At 41.3% G+C, this 16,841-nt stretch overlaps 1 protein-coding gene across 1 annotated transcript in view; it reads right to left on the reverse strand.

Annotated features, from left to right (window-relative positions):
- The window catches only part of Soga3 (SOGA family member 3), a 34,522-nt gene extending 18,409 nt beyond the window's left edge, over window positions 1-16,113 (reverse strand). Inside the window, exons 1-3 of the mRNA XM_042701427.1 lie at window positions 15,013-16,113; window positions 14,265-14,489; window positions 12,108-12,266 (exon numbers count right to left, since the gene is read on the reverse strand). Of these exons, the coding sequence (XP_042557361.1) occupies window positions 12,108-12,266; window positions 14,265-14,489; window positions 15,013-16,113 (1,485 nt within the window). The remainder of the gene's footprint in view (window positions 1-12,107; window positions 12,267-14,264; window positions 14,490-15,012) is intronic.
- Between the last annotated feature and the right edge of the window lie 728 nt (window positions 16,114-16,841).

A 16,841-nucleotide genomic window follows, 5' to 3' on the forward strand; every position in this document is an offset into this window, starting at 1 on the left:
GAAAAAAGGAAAGAAAACAAACAAAAAAACAATACAACATAGCACAGGTAGGACAGAATTCTAATTAAGGAGCTAAGTGTGAAGTCTTTTTAAAAATCGTTTTTTTTTTTAAACCACAGCCATTAGATACTTACTATATGCATTGGAATTAAATAGAAATGTGGTATTCAAATTCAAAGAACATAAAATTTATCGAAGCTAGAATTTATCAAAACTAGAATTAAAGCTACAAAGCAATTTCAGATGTCTTGAACTTTAATAGTTTAATACTTTTGATCAAAGGCAAGCCTTCCTCCCTCCCTTTCTCCCTTCCTCCCTCTTCTGAAGAAATACTAGTCACAGATGAGCAGCAAGGTAGAAGAAAGGTATTTCATTGTGAGATCAGCACCTTCTGCTCTGTTGATGGACGTAGAAGTAGTCAGTACATTTGGTGGTCTGTTTATCTTCCAAGCATGTGAGAATAGGAGGTAAGTACAGGGAAAAGTACACAAGAAAAGAGAAAGATAAGGCATTGCCAAGTTTACATAAACTAATATGTCCTAACTTGATCCAAAATCTCACTCTGCTCGGTGTGTTGGTTTATGTCTATAATTGCAGCACTGTAGTAGCTGAGGAAGAAGAATTACGAATTTGAGGGCTGCCTGAACTACATAGTTAGACACCTTGTCTCAAAACAGCTAAGTTAACGCAAATATTTAAAAAATAAACAGAAATAAGCAAAAAGTAAAATAAAATATAATTCTTAAAAATGTCTTGGTGGGAATGTAAACTTGTTCAACCACTTTGGAAAGCAGTGTGGAGGTTTCTTGAAAGACTCCACATGGAGCTCCCCTATGACTCAGCAATCCCACTTTTGGGCATTTACCCAAACAATCACAAACAAGGCCACACTAAAGCTACCAGCACAACTATGTTTATTGCAGCATTATTTACCATAGCTAAGATATGGAACCGATCCCAGATGCCCCTCAGTAGATGAGTGGATCAAGAAAATGTTGTAATATATACAATGGAATTCTATGCCTCCATCAGAAAGAATGATATTGCCCCATTTGTTAGGAAATGGAAAGACTTGGAAAAAATTATATTAAGTAAGCCAAGCCCAAAGAAACATAGGTCCCCTAGTTATTTGCAGTAACTAGTATATGTCTGGGACAAGCAGATATGTATATATCAAGAGATATATACATATGATCATATAAGATGATGTTAAGGGGCTGGGAAGGTGGCTCAGTGGGAGAGTGCTTGCCTTTGCATGCATGAGGCCCTGGGTTCAATTCCTCAGCACCACATAAGCAGAAAAAGCCAGAAGTGGCTCTGTGGCTCAAGTGGTTGAGCTGAGGGACAGTGCCCAGGCCCAGAGCTCAGGCTCAAAAAAAAAAAGATGTTAAGTGAAATGAACCCCAAGACAGAGACATAAATGTTTTTTTTCTTTCTTGCTATTGTTTTCAATGTACTTATATACTATGTGATTTTTTTTGTTTCTTTGGTATGTTCTTTCCCATGGTATAACCCGTTTTCACTGTACTTGATTCTGGTGCCCTGCATCTTGTATATACACTTTTCTAATTTGGGGAGGGGAAGGGACAAACAAAATGCTTAAGCAGGGATGCAGGTCGACCCATTGTAACAATGAGATGTACAAGACACCATGCTGAAAACAAACTTTACAACTTGTGTGCGGGAGAGGGGAGTAGTTGGGAAGGTGGTGGGAAGGGATGGTAGGGGGAAAACAAAGGAGGAGGTAACAATGCTTGATAGGAAATGTACTCATTACCTTACTCATGTAACTGTAACCCCTCTGTACACTATTTTTTACAATAAAAAACTTATTAAAAATGTCTTTTAGAGGCAGAGCTACTATCCCAAGAGTTAGAAGGCTGAGGCAGGAGAATCATGACTAGCAGGTCAACCTGGGGTTGATATTATAATTATTAAAAAAAAAAAAAAGAAAGAAAAGAAACTTCTGGTAGGATGAGCTCTTGATCAGCTAACTGGGGCATGATGAGGACACCTGACATAGCACCTTCCTGCTGACACAGCAGTTTCACACACACTATTTCATGTCACCCCTGTAAAGATGGAAAGAGAAGATGTTTTCCTGTGGAAGGTGACTGAATTGAGAATCAGGGGCCGCCTGTGTGCCTCCGATGGCGTCACACAGCCCTGGCGAGTCAAGATGATGCAATGGAGGTTGACAGACTGGTCTGGGGACACAGCCTGCTTCTGATGATGCTAAATTTCAAAAATCTATGATCTCTCTCTTTAGAGTTTACCTATAAAATGAAACTCTTAGCACTTTTATACATAAGTATTTGGGTACAGTGATTGGAATATAACTAGCCCTCATTGGTGGCTACTGATCAACTGCAGCAATTGCTAGGGCCAGTGTCCATCTGTCTTCGGCCAAATTAACTGCTGGATTAACTGTCCCAAATATTAGAGGCATCAAAGGAAATTTCATTGGACTGTCTTTGGGAATGAGTGGATCTCTATTTCAATTTTTCTCACCAAAACGTAATACAGTTGTCAAATCATAGAGCCAATGTCCAGGGGCCTCACAGTTCATAAGCAAACTGTACCTCTTTAGCTACTGTCCCCCCTTTTCCTCCCAAAAGAAATTTTATTCTGGAGTTCCTGTCTTCATTGGCCTTCCCCAGAACCTTAGAGCTTCTTATAGGAGTTTGCTTTAAGTTTGCTTTGTTCCTTCCAAGTGATCAGTAGGATTTGAGAGAATCAATAGAGGGTTAAAAGCTTCTACAATGTAGTAAGGTAGCAAGAACTTTTCATTTCACTTCTGGAAGCAGATGAGGCTGATACTATCCATCTGCTCCCTTCCATGTTGACTGTTTTCCACTAAGCACTGTGGGAGGAGTCCTGATTCCCTCTCTCACCACCCTTCACTCTCAGGCAAAACAGTTTGCTTGACTGCATGCTGCTGAATCATTTATTGTTTAACAACTCTGTGCCCCAGTTCTCCTGGCTGGGACAAATGAAAAAGGAAAGTAAGCCAGGCCCAAAGAAACATAAGTCCCATGATTTCCCTTATCTGCAATAACTAGTATATGTCTAGGACAAGCAGAAAAGGTCAAAAGCTATGTACATATGACCACATAAGATGATGCCAAGTGAAATGAACCCCCAGGGACACAATAGGTTTTATCTTTCTTGCTGTTGTTTCTAATGTATTTATAATGTACTATGTGATTTTTTTTTGGTTTCTTTTGTATGCTCTTCCCCCATGGTATAACCCCTGTTGTCACCATATTTGATTCCAGTGCCCTGAATCTTATATATACATTTTTTAATTTGGGGAGGGGAAGGGAATAACAAAACACTGAAATAAGGATGCAGGTTGGCCCATTGTAACAAGGAGATGTACAAGACACTATTGAAAATGAACGGTTACAACTTGTGGGGAGGAGGGGAGGAAGGGGAAAAACAAAGGAGGAGGTAACAATGCTTGATAGGAAATGTACTCATTACTTACTTACTAATGTAACTGTAACCCCTCTGTATAGTATCTTTACAATAATAATATATATACTAAAAAACAAAAAGAAAAAGAAGACAGACTCAGTCCTTTGTCTGTGAGTTTATAGTCCAGCACAGGAAAAAGATACATGCAAATTAAACATGGAGAGTAGCGTTTTACAGAAGATAACTGCCAAATTGTCTGCATGCTGGACACTGAAAAGGGCACTGAGGGTCTCAGGAATTCCATGAAGTCTGAGTTCTCACCTCACAGAGCCCACATCTCGCTCATGTTGTAAGAACTCCCTGATACATGGACATCAAAGTATCTGGCAAAGTAAGGTATATATGCAGCTGTTGTCACAACACAAGTACTATAAAGCTGTCTTTGTTTAAGAAAAGGAATCAACTTTGGAGGAAGTGGACTACTATCCCATGGTGATATTATCTGTTATTTCTTTTCGACCAACAAAAAAAAGAAAGAACATCAAATACAGTGAAAGCAGGGGTTATGTCCCCCATGGTATAAGCCCTGCTTTCACTGTACATAACCCCTGCTTTCACTGTATTGATGTTCTTTCTTTTTTTTGTTGGTCATGGGGCTTGAACTCTGGGCCTGAGCACTGTCCATCAGTTCTTCAGCTCAAGGCTAGCACTCTACCACTTGAACCACAGCGCAGCACCACTTCTGGTTTTCTAGTGGTTTACTGGAGATAAGAGTTTCACCGCCTTTCCTGCCTGGGCTGGCTTTGAACCGCGATCTTCAGATCTCAGCCTCCTAAGTAGTCAGGATTACAGGCGTGAGCCACTGGTGCCATGCTATCTGTTATTTCTTAAACATTCTCGCTCTCTGTTTACACACACACACACACACACACACACACACACACACACACAGGTAAGTAGAGGGGCTTAATAAATGTTTGCTAGATTAAATTCAAGTCAAACTGTACAAGATTTTAAACTCTTTTTACAAGTGTAGACCTATTTACAAGGCTGAGATACTATTATCTGCCATGATTTAATGTCAAGACCTTTCTCAGGTAACCAAGGATGGCTCTGATAAAGGGGAAAAATAGAGAATAGTATTGTCAATTACTTTTTAATCCCAAAGGCTGTGTGTACCACTTGGACTTCTTAGACCACAGCTACATCCTCTGAATCCCTTAAAACAGAAACAGATTCTTAATGGAGGTGGTTGCACAGGATGGTTGTATGTCTGTGCTCCACATAAGGGCCAAGTAGTCCCAAAGAAAACATCATTATGCTTCTGGAAAGATAAAGTCTTGCAACTTCAAAAAACACAGTCACGGGTAGTAGAGGGTACTAAAATAGATTATATTTCAACAAGACCAAAATACAAATGTTTGGTTGTTTAACTGCTCATTAAGGCATGTGAAATACACTTTCTGGTAGACCCTAATAGCTTTGAGGGACAGGAAACAGGAGCTGACTTCACTCCAGAGGACATTGTTAATCAAACCACCTCAGAAATGTTTGGGTGTCATTATTCAATACACTGGTTTGTTGATTTATTGCAAAAGATGGTGAATTCTTTGGTTACCATCTGGTCTGTGTGGCTTTCTAGAGTGGAGAAGCATCTCATCAAAAACTGTAGGTCAGATTATGAGAAAAGTTCTACTTGTCTTCATCCTTACATCTCAGGTTTTCAGTTCAGATTTCTACAGCATGAAGCCAGGCTCTGAATGCTGAATACTAACACTCAGATCACTGTAGGCCTTATTCTGTGTTAAAGACCCTCAGTAATGTTCTTCAGTGAGGACAGGAATTTAATGCAATATACTGCCATTCCTCTTTTTATCTACACTTTCTTGAATCTGGATGGATTGCCACACTATAGTAGAGATTAAATTTAAAGTCAACAAATACCTGTTAATGAAATGTATGAAAAACTATTACAGCAATTAAGTCAAGGTAATAAAATTTTATTCTTGATTATGACACTTTCATGGAAACAGAGATGGATAACTAACAGATAACAATTTTATAATGGTATCTTAGAAAGTGGTTTTGTTTCAGTATTTACAAATAAAGAAATTAAAGCCTATAAATTTAAAATTAGTTGCTAAAGGTCATAAGGAATGACCTATGGTCTAGGCTCTATGATATAATTACTTCCTAATAAATGCCATTCAAATTTATACATCATGACAAAATGTCTTAATTGTATTTGCTTTAAAAATTTATTTCTTAATTTGTTGATTCTATCGATGACAATTGATAATTTTTTGGAAGGCTCATTTGTCTATGTTGTTGTCATGTCATGTCAACTTATAGCAGTCTACATTTTTCTGTACTATAATGGCTTTTCTTCATGTTTCTCTCATACGTAACTCAATAATGCCTCCATATTTGGTCATAGTTTGGACAGAAATACTTTCAATATTTCATTCCATGCCTTCATTGCCACTAAATTCAAGAGCTGTTTCATAGCAATGCGTATCCCTCAGATTAACTTCTCATTCGTCTTCCCAGAATATTTCCTCGACTTAATTCTTAAACTCTGTTTCAATTGCTTTATTCTTTCATTATGAATCATTTCAAATTATTTTTTTCAGGCAAATTGGATACAGAAGTCAGAGAAGTTAATAACCCTTCAATAATGAGATGAGTCATTGTCATGGAGATACTTAACACAGGAAAGCTGCTAACTTTCCTGTAGGTCATTAAAAGTTCAGCCTCGGGCCATATTAAACTGGACTCTAAGCAGGGTCTATGGTTAGACACACTTAGCTCCAGTGAATATGGTTTATCAGCAAAGGGAACAAACATCCAAACATGTAACTACTGAACAACGCAGCCCACTACACTGCAAAACATTAAACTTAATTTTGTAGGAAAATTAGAAATAGATTCATTAAGGTTTTGCTTAATGAGGTGAAACTTCTGTTGTGAACAACTTAATCATTTCAAGAATATAAAGTTCAAAAATCCCAGTCAATAAAGATATGAGATCTGATCAGCAATGTGGAGGTGCATAATGCTAAGCTGAATTTTTTTAAAAAATGTTATTGGGATAGGGACTTGCTAAGCTGCTTTGGAGCTTGTAATCACCTTGCCTCAGTCTCCTGAGTGTTAGGATAGCAGGAATATTCCACCACACCTTGCTTTACCTCTGTTGTAAAATAAATAACCAAAACATTGAAGTTCATAATAAAACTTAAATATATTTCACTAAACAATCTATCAATTTCTAGTCTGGATACTCATTTGCTTTTTTGAGGGGCTTTGGTAAGAAAGCTACTTACCTAAGACTAAACCTTGAAAATGACTGCAAAGTGTATAACACTACAACTAATAATTGTCATTTTATTTTAAAATACTAATGACTATTGGTCCATTGTTTTTCTTTTCTTTTCTTTCTTTCTTCTTCTTCTTTTTTTTTTTTTGATCTGGTCGTGGGGCCTGCACTCTGGGCCTGGGCGCTGTCCCTCAGCTCTTCAGCTCAAGGCTAGTGCTCTCCACTTGAGCCACAGCGCCACTTCCGGCTTTTTTCTTTTTGCTTATGTAGTGCTGAGGAATCAAACCCAGGGCCTCAGGCATGCAAGGCAAGCACTCTACCACTGAGCCACCTTCCCAGCCCCTTTCTTCTTCTTTTTTGGATGGTATTGGAATTTGGAACTCAAGGCTTCATACTTGCTAGGCATTACCATCTAAGTCATACTTCAAAATTTTTCACTTCCAAATTTCAATAAACCAATGAGAGAAAATATTCACATTTCGAAAACTTCTCCATTAAAATTGCCTCTTTTGCTGCCTCTTCACTGATTTATCACTCTGCAGGATACTTGCATAATATTGCTTAAAAAATATGACTTACAAAATTAAGTGTGGCTATGATAATCCTTTATATAAGAAAACAAATAAGTATCCATAAACATGTAGAGCAATAATTTGTTGAAGTGCTCCACATATGAAGATGATAGGTACATACACATACACACACACACACACACACACACACACACACACACACATATACACATATGCATTGTATTGTATTAAAAAAGCGGAGGTACTGCTATTAAAATGTATACTACTAATTATTCCTGTGTTCTAGAGTGAAAGCTTATTGTAGTTTTAGGCTATATTAACTAAGTTTAGATAGATAGTATTATTTTAGTAGGTCATTTAAATGTCTCTAGCAAAGCCTGGAAAAAATTAACAAAATTATTTTCTTTTAACACTGTTGTAAAAAAGAGAGTGAAGAGTGAAATGATTAAAAGAATACTTGTTGCTCCCTTCAGTATAATTTTTTTTACTCAATTTTCTATCATCAATTCTTTTGGCACCAGGCCTTAAAAGTAACATGAGGCGTCCCCTTCCTCCTGAGGGGTACAAGGAGGTCCAAAGGCCAAATAATTTTCCTTCCCAGTGCAACCAAACTTCAAGAAAGGAACTGGCCAACAATGTAACTGGAACAAAATTTATCCCAACTCAGAGAATGTGTTGTGTATAACCTCCTCCACAGCTTCCCCTACTTTTATTTGTGCTCAAACTTATCATGACATTCAAAGAGCTGGCTGTTGTTTCCATGAACTTTTGCAGAAATCTCTATTGCTAAGTGATAGACCATCATTTCCCCAAATTATAGGAAGTTGAAGGTATTCTCTTCTCCAGGAAGAAAGCATGCTGCTACTAGCAATCAGTGTTTTATAACTGGGATGAGAATGTTATAAAGATTGGAAGGCAGCATTCTAAAGGTCTCTCTTGTTTGCAATTGGCAGAATATCAGCTGTTTCAATACAAGCAATAAGTGGCTAAAGACTGAACAAATTACTTCCATCCTACTTCTACTCAGTTCTTCTAGTCCCAGATGTCTACTCCATCCTCAGGAGAAGCAGATTAGCAGATGGATGTGAGCAGGTACATAGGACTCTGTGTTGCCACTAGCTCTGAGAACAATTGGTCAATACCCTTGAAGCCAGTTAAAGGCCTTAGTAAATGGTTCCAAACACTAGCAGATGGTTGATTGGTCCCAATAGGACTATTCAACATCTATATGGCTCCATGTGAGGAACTAAAGTCTTAGAATTAGAAGAGTGCTTTTTTCAAGTACATTATATTTAACATTTCATGTTTGTCTCCAAAACTAATGTCTTTTCATCATAATAGAGAATTTGGCATGATTCCACTTTCCTCCATTGGTAAAGAATAACACAAAAGGCTTGTTGTTCATGTGGTTGGTTATGAACTCAGGAAGGATTTGAACATGTTTTCATTTCATAACTAAGAGAGAACATGGTTAGTAACTTCTGCCTCAAAAAATAACCAAGCTACTATTGCAACTCAGTTCTAATAGTTATCTTCTTAGAGGAAAACAAAGTTATCATTACAAAAAATAATTTGTTTTGAATAAACCAGTTCTTGTTTCTAGACATGTTAAAACTATTTTTTTTTACCTCTGACACATCTCCAAACATTATGAAGGTCAACCTCAGGTTGAACCCTCCTGCTAGAATATTTTTCATTTTTCTTTCATTTTATTCAATAGTCTCATATATTCTATACCACCCTACTTCGGCTCGTTTTTTACCACGCACACCACCCCATTTTCTAATATTGTTATTCTTTTTTAAAGAAAAAATATTGAATAAGGGTTTCTGTCCTAAGATTTCAGCTCAAAGCTTTAAGGGCCTTTTGCTTGCTATACAGGCACGCCATGCTTTTAGCTCTTTCTAAGATAGAGTCTTGTTTTTGTTAGGGCCAGCCTCTGACTAGGATCCTTCAACCTCTGCCTCCCATATAGGTGGAATTACAGGTCCAGACTGTTCTATTGACACTGGGGAGGGAGGATCTCACCAACTTTGTACTAGGGCTGGTCTCAAATAATGATCATCATGAACACTGTTTCCCAAGTTCCTGGAATTATAGGTATGAATCACCACTTCTGGTCTTACACTTATGATCTTTAGTCAGGGATTAAAGTTTGGGTTTTATAACTCTACAGAGAATGTGAATTGCCTCTCTGGGTTGCCCATATATGCTTACACTTCCTGGAGGTGCAACAGCATTTCTAGAAGTACATCCTGCAAGGCAGAAAGTCATAGGCATGTGTGGGGAAAAGAATCAAAGAAATGCTTCTCTCTGACAAGTCTCCTGAGGACTTTCATAGGTTTCAGTTCTTCCTCATTACAACCTTGGCTTTCACTATTGGATCGGAGAAGTCCCTCCACGGAAAGAACCAACAGTCTTTAAGCATTTCCTCCTTTGCAGGACATAGGGTAAATTTCAGAAGATTCTTATGCCATTCTTAGGTACAACTTGCCAAATATCCACTTGAAAAATATTCACATGATGCCAAATTGCAAAGTATTTTTGTCCTATCTCTGGTAATCAAGTGAAGATTATTTTTCACTGAATGTGTTTAATTCAAGCAAGATAATTCTATGTTTATAAACACAAAATGTTAAGGATGAAATGAATGACCTGGAAATGAAATCTACTAGGACTGACAGTCCCTTCTGTCACCTCTATCATTGCATATGGTGAAATCCTAAACCCTAAGTTCTTAAAAGAAAGGTAAAATTGAAAACAGCTATAGGGAGAATGGCAGGTGCATATGAACACAGCCATGGACAAGTCAAGAAGAGAAGCCTGGACCCTACTCTTTACTCCAGCCTTCAGAAGAAACCAACCCTGCTGAAACCTTAATTTGGGACTTCTAGCCCCCATAACATAAAGTTTTGTTCAAGCCATCTAGTTTTGTTACCTCATTACAGCAGCTTTAGCAAATAAATACAGCTATCTGCTTCATTCCATCTTTTCTTTCTCTCTTTTATTTTTAGGTCTGAGACTGGGACTCAAACTGGGTATCTGCCACTTTCACTGATTGGGCAATGTTCTATCAACTGAGTCATGCCTCCAATCCCATGCTTCATTTCATCTTATCTTGGAAGTGATATTTCAAATTATGATATTCAATTATATGTTTTGAAAAAATACATGTATTACTACTTATAGATACATGCTTGTATTTATATTAATTTCATGTTTATTTCTTGCCTTTAATAAAACAAAAAAAAGCTATGCTTTTGGGGGGGAGGTCAATTGTGGGGTTTGAACTCGGGATCTGGGTGCTGTCCTCCACTCTTCAGCTCAAGGTTAGTGCTCTACCACTTGAGCCACAGTTCTGCTTCCAGCTTTTTCTGCTTATGTGGTATGGAGGAATCAAACCTAGGGCCTCATGCATGCAAGACAAGCATTCTACCACTGAGCCACCTTCCCAGGGCAGTGCCCTGAATTTTATGAGAAAGTATGTAGTAGTTGAAAATCATCTAAAACAATTTACTACTGAGTAAATAAAGACAAGTAAAAGAAGCCTTAAAAGGTCCCCTAGTCAGTTATTTGTAAAGATGGGTTACAAGATTTTATTCTCCATATTTTTATACTGTAACACAGGTCCACTCTTAGCTAGTGGCCAAGGATCATAGATCATCAAACTGATTTTCCCTGTTTTATATAAAATAAGTTTAAAGCCAGTATAATATAAGAACAAATAGATATTAACATTATGAAAAATAGCTTCCTCGACTGAAACCACTCTACAAAGTTCTTATGTACACTTAATCTATCAATATTTTTGGTTACATCATAAATATAGATATATAGTTGTACCATTCCAAAGTAAGCACAGAAATTATAGGTTAATACCTCAGTCCACGGAAAGATTAACGTTTTCTTTAGGATTCTGTATATCCAAGCAAAGGAATTTGCTCAGAAAGTCATGTATGCATTTGTTAATTGTCAATATTAGTTCTCTCAATTTCACTGTACATACTTAGGTACTTTCAGAGAAAAGTACTGTAATTCAAATAAACTTAATAGTTATTATGAACCTAATTATGTATTGGCAGAACCTTTTCTGTTTTATTCTTCTCTATTTTAAGTGATATTTATTTTGTTCTTCAAGATGACTCAGTATAATTAAGGTAAGAATCTTCAAATTGTCAGTATGGACGAAAGCTTTGACTATCTTCTGACAGAACTAGAGGAATTGCTTACTACCTAAATGATTTCAACAGAAAGAAATCCTTTAAACAGAAATATGCTGTAACTAAACTGGTAGATGTGGAATATCTCCAAGGTAAGTCATTCATCATATCCAATGAGATATCATCTTAGGGACCTTATCATAGAGAAAATTCAAGCCAATGAGTAGAATTGATTGAATGGGCCTTACAGTGTTGACCATTCTAGAAAGTTATTGTTCTATGAATTCATCAGTAATACCACAAATCTGTTCCTGTCATCCAACACAAGCACCACTCCTTCCTTCCTACTTTTGATGTCCATTGAGTCTGCTTCATGGGATAATTTATTTAATTAGCATACACAATAATGTCCAGGAACAAAACATTTAGTCACAGCCCATAGTATGTGGAGCAGGCGGTAATGCTCAATTCGAAATTTTTTCTTTGCTACTCATTTGTTACTAGGAAATAATATATTTATTAGTACCTTGGTTAAGATCAAGAAACTGTCTTTTATAAATTATAAGAATTACTTATACTACTATATAGAATTACTTAACCAGCCATATCATGCTTTAGGATTTTTTTCAAGCATTTAAAAAAAATACATATTACATTGTAAGACAAGCAGTTACTAACCTCTTTCATTTTTTCTAGTTCATTCTGTAAGGCTTGTTTTGCAATTTCAACTTCTATAAGCTGCTGCCTCAGTTTCTCATTTTCATCTTCTGTTGTTGTCCTCTTTTCTTCTACATTTTCCAACTCATGGTGAAGTCTCACAGATACATCCTTTGCTACCTAAATTAAAGTGTTTGTAAAAAGAGAATATAATTTTATTCATACTAAAAGTATTAAGAACCTATGGTGTTTTTCTTCATATTGAAAATATTAAAATGCCAGGCATTGATGGCTCATCCCTGTAATCCTAGCCAGTCAGGTGGCTGAGATCTGAGGATCTCAGTTCAAAGCTAGCCTGGGCAGGAATGTCTATGAAACAACTAACTACTAAAAATGCTGCAGTGGAGCAGCAAAAATCTCCTACCATATGATAGTTATAAATTCCATAAGTCATTTTTTTATGGAAGTGGAAACAATGTCAGAAAGGTAAATTAAGATGATTAACATTACACAGCTAACAAAAGGCCAGATGGGATGGTTCTAGACTTTGTTACCTTAACTTCGGTAGTACACTGTAGTATTTGGTTATACTGGAACTCCTACAGAGCCATTCATACACCTAGAGCTCTTCAGTACACTATGAGGTAGATGTTTTGGTTATTGCATTTATTGAAAACTGGAGAGACATTTATTCAAATGGCAGTTGGGGGCTGAATTTTGATCTTATAAGAGGTATTTAAATGTAGGAAACATTTTAGTCTTGATTTGGTCTTGACTTAGTCTTCAAATTTTTGGAATGATTGTTTGCATTTTTCCCCAAGCATTCAGATGATGATGAAAATTATAGAGTTTGGAAGACTAAGGGATCACCTAGTGTATAAACTCAAGACACATGCTATGGTTTTAGACTGATGAGGGCTGAACCTGGCTGAACCTCCAAGTGTGTCTAGGTCTGGGCACTGGAAATTAACCTCTATAAATGTTGTAGTATTTGTACCTACACAATGGTTCTATTAATAATCTCTACTGCATGTTTTTTTTTCTTGAAATTAAATGAAAAAGAAATGTATAAAACAATGCTTGCTACAGCTCCTGGTGCATAATGAACATGCAAATGTTGGGGAGAGAATGGATGTAACAATGACTTTGGTAAAAATTAAAACAATACTTATAGTTGTATTGAATATAGGGCAATTTTACTTTTTTTTTTTTTTTTTTGGTCGGTTGTGGGGCTTGAACTCTGGGCCTGGGCGCTGTCCCTCAGTTCTTCAGCTCAAGGCTAGCTCTCGCCACTTGAACCACAGCGCCACTTCCAGCTTTTTTCTGCTTATGTGGTGCTGAGGAATTGAACTCAGGGCCTCATGCATGAGAAGCAAGCACTCTACCACTGAGCCACCTTCCCCAGCCCCTTTATTACATTTTTATGCTGAAGTTAACACAATTAAAAGTATATTTTGTTATGCATGGTGATGGATTTTATACCAGGTGTTCATTGTCCGTGAGTCTGCCTGATAATCAACCTGAAGGGAAGAAACCACACAGTCCAACAACTGCATTTCAAGGCTGCATTTTCTCCTGGGAGAGACTCTGGAAGGAGTCACTTCACTTCTAAATGAGGTTCTGTCTATACTTCTCCCAAAGGGGTTGCAATTTGGATAGTTTTCCTTTCGGAAAGTAACTGGAGTGGTAAGTACAGAGAGGAAGGAGTGAAGTGTGGGTGGGGGAGTGGAGACGAGAGACGTAACCTTCACCGTGCTGGTTCTTTCTATTCTGGATGTCACCATGTCTGCACCTGTCCATCTCAAGCTGCCCTCAATCTCCCCTTGGCTTTCCCCGAGGAGACAGACCCTGGAGACCAGATGGAGGCTAGAGCCAAGGCACTGCCACGCCTTGTTCCAGCTAAGGAGGGAGGTGCTCTCTCCATCACTTCTGCAAGACCCACAATTCCTTCCAGGAACGCCCCACAACCTCGTTCTCCACGAACACACGCTGAATTCTTCAGATCCACCATCCAGTTCTCCTTCTGGAACCCTGATAGTTGGCAATCGACGCTGCTAAACTCCGCGTCCTAACCACCACGTCACGTCCTTCACTGGCCCTCCACCAAAATACCCCGCCTCCCACTCGCACCCCGCCACCAAGCGCGGTGCAGCCCCCGCGCGCGCGCGCGCCGCAGACCTTGAGGTCCTGCTCCAGGCTGCGCAGCAGCTCGCCGTCGATCTCCCCGGTCTGCGCGTAGCGGAGCCGTTTGCGCTCGGCCTTGCGGAGGCGGTACTGCAGGATCCGGCAATTTTTGTTGGCTCTCTCCAACTCGTGGCGCATTTCCTGCAGCTGACAGGCATCCTCTTCGAAGAAAGTATCCCTCATCTCGTCCATCTCGGTTCTCAGCTCATCAATCTCGTTCTGGAGCGGGGACGATAGGCCGCGAGGCGAATCAAACAACCAGCCTCACATCCGTCCCCTCCGATACACACCGAGCGCATCCTATTCCTACTCTGAACCCTCAGCTTTATCGTCCCCTCTCCAAGAGGGAGTGAGGGCTGACAAAGATCTGATTGAAGGAGAAGAAACTAGAAAAATAAAAACGGCCTGCTTTCAAGCCTTTCTCTCTCTGGCTCTAGGTTTATCCATACTCTCCTCTTCCCCCCGCCCCCCAAAAAGTGGGACAAACCTTGATCGTTAGCAAAGCGAAGGCCCAGATTTGGTTTCCCATGAACCCTAACGCAGTTTCAAATCCCAACCAGGCCAAGGAACAACCCCACCTTTTCAGTTCTCCGTACCCTCCCCTCCCCCAGTCTGGCAAGGCACCCCGAACAGGTTAGCAACCACCACACAGCCCGGCCAGGACACGCCCTAATCCTCCCGGGGAGCCCTCCGCCCAGGTCCGTTCCTCCCCCGGCCCCGGGGTCTCCCCTCTCTTTCTCACCTTGAGCGTCTCGTTCTCCTCTCGCAGCTTCTCCATCTCCTCTTGCATCTCCTCTTGCTCCTGAAGCGGCTGCGGCTGCGGCTGCGATGCAGGGGGCGCCGCCGCCTGCATGGCTCCGCCGCTGGCGCTGCCCTCTGCGTTCTGCGGGGGGCCCTCGGCCGCGGCCGCCATTGGAGAGGAGGAAGGGACGACGGTCAGGGGCTCACAGATGGCCGGGGAGCCAGCGACCGGCGAGCCGCGATTGCCGCCGCCGCCGCCGTTCTTGGTGTGCATCTGAGCCGCGGCCGCCGCCGCCGCCGCCGCCGCCGCGCGCTCCTTCTTGAGATGGAACTGGATGAGCTCAGACTGCAGACATCCTTCTTTCCAGTAGCCCCCTCCCCCGCCGCCGCCCCCGGCCACGCCGCTTCCGGAGTTTCTCCCGCTGGGGCCCGGGGTTTTGCTCCCGGCAGAGGTGGATGGAGACGGGGAGCCCCCCTCCCCGCCGCTGCCGCCCCTCTGCGGAGCGCGGGCGCCTTTCCCTCGCCAGCCCCTGGGCGGCGGCAGCTGCGGAGCGCCCCCCTCCCTTTCCCGGGAGCCGCCGCCGGCTCCGCCCCCTTCCCCACCCCCTCCTCCTCCTTCCCCGAGCGGAAGGGGTTCCCCGAGTTTGGAGGGTACTGAGTCTATCCCCCGGGGTGAGTCTTCCTGCGGCCCGGTCCTCCTGCCGCCCGCAGAAGGCGGGGTCGCGGCGGGGGCCGCTTCAGCACCAGCCGCGGGCTGGACAGCTCCCGGAGCGGCTCCTTTGGGCGCCAGGGGCGTCGCCTTCTCCGCCCCGCCCCCGCCCGTCCTGGAGCCGGCTGGCGGCGCCGCGCGGCTGGGGTTCTTGTTCCCCTGTTGCAGCTGCAGCTGCTGCTGCCGGACAGAATTGAGTTTTGTGCCGGCCCCCACGGGAGACCGCGTGGCCCCGGCTGTCTGTCGGAGGGAATTGTCCCGGGGTCTCGCAGGTGACTGAGCTCGCTGCTGCTTTCGGCTGCTGCCCTCCGGGTGCAGGCGAGCCTCGGTGGCGGCGGCCACCGAAGCTGAGATTGCAGCAGGGGCAGCGCCCCCGGTCGGTGGCTGACTCATGGCAGTCTAGGAAGAGCCTACCAGAGGCGACTTGGAATCGTCCATCACTAGATCCTCCTCTCTCCCCTCCTCACCGCCACCAACCTTGCTTTCTAAGCTGGAGGGGGGGGGGGGGGGGAGAGAAACAAAAGAAGAGAAAGATGCACCGTGTCTGCATTGTTAAAGAGCCAGACCTGACTGTGTTGTGCAAGCGAAGCTGCAGAACCCGAAGGTTTTCAACACAGAGGTTTTGACCTAGGAACGGGATGCGGAGCTGTCAGGTCTCTTTTCGGTCGTGGTGGCGCTGTGTTCCATCTGTCAGTAAAATGGCAGATTGGAAACTGCAGAGGCTTTCATTCTGTGAGGTAGCAGGTTTCCGGAAGGGTGAGATAGAGGGTCAGAAAGACATCGATGGGAAGAAAGTTAAGTAAAGAAGAAAAAATAAGGTCAAGAAGCTTTGGTGCGAAAAGGAGATGAGCACACACTGGAGTTGCCAAACCTCAGCCTTTCATAAGGTTGGCTTTCCTCAGCATCAAATCTGTATTTAACGCTTACCTTACTGGAGAAGTTTCCTTAAACCAGTATTCTCATGAGTCAACTACAGAAAAAGAGTTATGATATAGAGGAAATTTGCTACGGGTACACGATATCTTTCCCAAACATTTCCAACTCTTATTGCTATTTTAGAGAAAGGTAGCCACTTGTCTTTAGAATAGGACTAAAAGAAATAGAATTAATTAATTTTAAAT

The sequence above is a fragment of the Dipodomys spectabilis genome, unplaced genomic scaffold, assembly GCF_019054845.1.
Source record: "Dipodomys spectabilis isolate Male_0828 unplaced genomic scaffold, ASM1905484v1 ptg000001l, whole genome shotgun sequence".
Taxonomy (NCBI): domain Eukaryota; kingdom Metazoa; phylum Chordata; class Mammalia; order Rodentia; family Heteromyidae; genus Dipodomys; species Dipodomys spectabilis.